The sequence below is a fragment of the Octopus bimaculoides genome, chromosome 6, assembly GCF_046866305.1.
Source record: "Octopus bimaculoides isolate indiv1 chromosome 6, ASM4686630v1, whole genome shotgun sequence".
In the NCBI taxonomy this organism is placed as follows: domain Eukaryota; kingdom Metazoa; phylum Mollusca; class Cephalopoda; order Octopoda; family Octopodidae; genus Octopus; species Octopus bimaculoides.
Window position 1 is genome coordinate 27,559,526 of NC_142933.1, and position 4,773 is coordinate 27,564,298.

Here is a 4,773-nt window from a genome sequence, read left to right on the forward strand (position 1 = left end):
TAAAGGCTTGCATAACTACAGACCTTTTCCATAATTGGCTTACATTTTAATTCTGTTATAGGAAATTCAGTGCCAGGTGTAATATTTTTAACAATGCTTTGCTCCTTTAAGACTTTGCACCAAAATCTAGTGCACTTAAATGATTTTTCTGATATAAAATGTATCCCTAAAAACACAACTTCTTGCAAATAGATCAAGGTATGGTAGCTAAGTTCAAGGTATATTATCTGAGAATTTTGAAACAACACCTTAAGGATAATGATGGAGATGGTAAACCTACAGTTAAGGATTTCTTAGAAAATTAAAAATTATGGATGCAATAGATATCATAACTGAGTCATGGCGCGAAGCAACCCTGAGTTATGAATGTATGCTATCAAGCCAAAACATACTGCTCGGCTATATCCGTGATTTTATAAGTTTTCCATCAACAGAAAGTTTACATCATGTTCAACCAGGTATTCTAACATTGGGAAATAAGGTAAGGTTTGAAGAACTCGAAGAGGATGTGGCTGAGTTGTTAGGGTCCTATGGAGAAATGGTGCTAATGTTGTTAGGACAAGAATGAGCCGTAGAGAAAGACTTAGATGTAGATGTTTGCTTCTCTCCATATCAGTTAGCTACAAATAATATGGCTGAAAATTTAGTAATTAATGAGGAAGGTCAATACGTCTTTGCTGATAATGATTCTAATTGTGGATGTAACATAAAGTTACAGGAAGAGTACATAATTAGCTCAGTTCCAACATTGGGTTGTATAAAAGTCGGTGTGAAGTAAACGTCAAACAAGTTTGATTTATTTCTTCACTCCTGCAGTAGACACTGATCGCGATGATCTAAACGACGCGAAAGCATGTTCCTTCTTCCTCTTAGTAACCCCACAAAGCACCTACTCATCATAATCAAATTCTTTTGTGGTGAGTGTCTTCGATTTTACTACAGTGCTTTGATTTTCTTTTATTCACTTGAAGTACATTTTTTATGTAGACATACTATACTGAATGTTTTTAAAAATTAATATTTTTATGCATAAAAGTGATCGTATTACATCTTTTTGAAAAATCCGTCTGAACGCTCACACCTTAATTTATAGTATGAAAATCAATGGGAAAATAGGTTTGAGGCTACAGAATCTTGCATTAATGCAAGATTTTAACAGGAACGTGGAATTTAGACGCAAAGTTTGTCTGTGCTCCATTATAAAAGCAAAATTCCCTAACTTCAATAACACAGTATATTGTAATTTGTGAAGGTACCTGACCCAATGATTAGGGTCCTGCATTCACGATCGCGAGATCATGGTTTCGATTCTCGACATTAGTGCGTCGGGAGTTCTTGAGTACGTTGCTCTGCGATCACTTTGACGCATGCGTATAGTACACCATGCACCTGTACATGCAATGTCAATTTGATGGAGGAAGTGAGCTAATGTGCAGCACAAACATTTGATCACTACAAAAACATCTGTGCATGTTGTTCAGCAGGAAATTATAGAACCCTCATGTGTTGTGTACGACAGAGGAGTATACATCGTTTCTAATTAACAATTGCATTTTAATACAATAAAAATACAAATTAACTCTCTATCTGTCTAAATGGAACATTTTGCTTCTATTAAGCTAAATGCAATTAAAAACTGTAAACCATAATTCGAGGAAGCATTTACTGAAAACGCAATACGAACCATTTTATTCGCAGTCCGATTTTTCCGGTTCCATACATCTTTGTTCCGCAACATTAAAATGTAGGTTCTTTTGGCATGGCATTGAGAGGTAAGAGGTGCCGTTATAACATGGAATAAAACGGTTACAATCAGTTGGATCTTTATTCAGTCCGGTTTCAATTTCACATCGAGGATCATCTAAGGGAAATGGAATAACAGTTAAATACATTTAATTTTAAAGTATTTTCAGCAATATATATGCATAAACATATATATATAAATATAAATATAAATATATACCCATACACATATGTGTTTATGTGTAAGTATGCATATATATATATATATATATATATATATATATATATATATATATATATATATATACATATATATATATATATATATATATATATATATATATATATATATATATATATATATATATATATATATACATATGCATATATGTGTATATATATATATATATATATATATATATATATGTGTGTGTGTGTGTGTGTGTGTGTGTGTGTGTATATATATATACACACATGCATATATGGGTACAGGACGTCACCAACGGTGCAAATAGCATGAAATACGTAAACAACGAGAGAAAAAAGGAAAGCAGGACAAGTAAACACAAAGAAAGGATCCTTCATCACTTGTCGACCGTCTATCTACTCCTCATTTAGCGCATTCAACGACAATATGAGTCTTCAAAGACAGTTGCTCCTATAAATTCTAAAAGAAAATTTAGGATTTATGGTGGGTCAAAGTTGGGAACAAAAATATGACAGTGGTGACATACAAGGAAGCCGAATGAAAATATACATGAAGTGTCGTTAGACCAGAACGAGGAGGAAATAGTGAAAGCTGGGAGAAATATTATTTTTAAAGAGAAAAGATAGTAGAGAGAAAGAAGAAAAGAAATGTCCGTTCTTTTGAACGTCTGTACAGGAAAAGAAAGATGATCACGTGAGGAAAAGAAAGATGGACGATGGTCACGTGTGAGCAACGAGAGAGAGAGAGAAAGAGAAAGAGAAAGAGGGAGAGGAAGAGAGAGAGACAGAAAACGGTGAAGGAAGGAGGGGGAGCAAAAGGGAATTAAAGGAGGATGGAGGAAGAAAACAGTATAGAGTAGAAAGTCGCATCAAAAAGGTGAAGATAAACTTACTTGAAAATGGATGCGTCGCGTTCAATTAGATGATAAATAATAAAAAATATATATGTATATGTATGTATGTATGTATAGATAGATAGATAGATAGATAAATAGATAGATAGATAGATAGATAGATAGATAGATAGATAGATAGATAGATAGATAGACAGACAGAAAGACAGATAGACAGACAGAAAGACAGACAGACAGATAGATAGATAGATAGATAGATAGATAGATAGATAGATAGATAGATAGATAGATAGATAGATAGATAGATGCATAGATGGGTACAGGACGCCACCAACGGTGCAAATAACATGAAATACGTAAACAAACGAGTTAAATACGTAAACAACGAGAAAAAAATGGAAAACAGGACAAGTAGGCACAGAGAAAAGACCCTTTATCAGTTGTCCGCTACCTACTCTTCCTTTCCAGCATTCAATGACAATATGAGTCTTCAAAGACAATTGCTCCCATTAATTCTAAAATAAAATTTAGGATTTATGGTGGGTCAAAGTTGGGAACAAAACAGGACAAGGAGGAGAAGAAAAAGGGAATTAAACAAGGATGGAGGAAGAAAACAGTATAGAGTAGAAAGTTGCCTCTCTTCTACCTTTTCTCTTTTCAAAAAAAAAAAATGTTTCCCCCAGCGTTCCTTATTTTCCTCTCGTTCTGGTCTAACGACCTTCCATGTTTGTTTTCATTCGGTTTCTTTGTATGTCTCCACAGTCATGTTTTTGATCCCAACTTTGACCCTCCATAAATCCTAAATTTTGTTTTAGAATTTATGAGAGCAACTGTTTTTGAGGACTCATATTGTCGTAGAATGCTCGAAATGAGGAATAGATAGACTGTCGACAAGTGATGAAGGACCCTTTCTCTGTGTTTACTTGTCCTGTCTTCCATTTTTCTCGCTGTTTACGTATTTCATGTTATTTGCATCGCCGGTGACGTCCTGTAATCATATATATATATATATATATATATTATATATCGTTATTATTTTTATTTAATTGAGCACAACGCATCCATTTTCAAGTAAGTATATATATATATATATATATATATATATATATATATATATATATATATATATATATATATATACAGAGAGAGAGAGGAGGCAGGAGTAAAAGCTAATATATGTATGCACATACATACAGAAATATATATTGAAAAACATACATATACATACAACATACATATACACATATGCATACATTCGCACATCTGCACACGGATATACATACATGCATACGCTCATACATATACACATACCTATATGCATACAGACACATATTTACATACATACAAACATACATGAATACATACATGCATACATATATATACGTATATACATCCATGACTGAGTGTCATAACATATTTGATCACTTGAAGGCGCTATAGTTGACATTTTGGTACCAGCAAATAACCCACACAGGGGGGATGGAAAACAAATATTAATAAAATAACAAAGAAAAAACTTATCGATTGTTGTAGCCAATAAGAAGCACGTTACAGAGGTGTGTTATTCAAACCATTTAGCAAATTAGACTGGAATGTGCACTGAGAATGTGTCAGTGCCAAGTAATGTAATGTACCAAGTCAGACTTGCCTCTGTAGACATTCTTCTTTGACTATTTGAAGACACCTCACTCGACCGTCTAGAAACAGCAACCAATCTTCCTCGAATCACATCCCTTTTGTTATTGTTTAATCAGGAGAAATGGGAGCCTCGGTGACCCATCCAAAGACTTCTGAGATTGGTGAGAGAGAGAGAAACAGACAGACAGACAGACAGATGAAGGTATTCTCAGACTAGAAGCTTAGCCCAAATGCTTGCTACGTTCATTTAAGGCACACAAAGGCCAGGTGGTGGTTTTAAAAAGGGTGACTAAGTAAGTCTACTTCTCAATTAGGCGGAAGTAGGATTTGA

General features: G+C 34.0%; 1 protein-coding gene across 1 annotated transcript in view; it reads right to left on the reverse strand.

The window, feature by feature from the left end:
- Positions 1 to 1,688: 1,688 nt before the first annotated feature.
- LOC149134994 (uncharacterized) overlaps positions 1,689 to 4,773 on the reverse strand; it is an 11,530-nt gene continuing 8,445 nt past the window's right edge. Inside the window, exon 2 of the mRNA XM_089353270.1 lies at positions 1,689 to 1,861. Within this exon, the coding sequence (XP_089209396.1) occupies positions 1,689 to 1,861 (173 nt within the window). The remainder of the gene's footprint in view (positions 1,862 to 4,773) is intronic.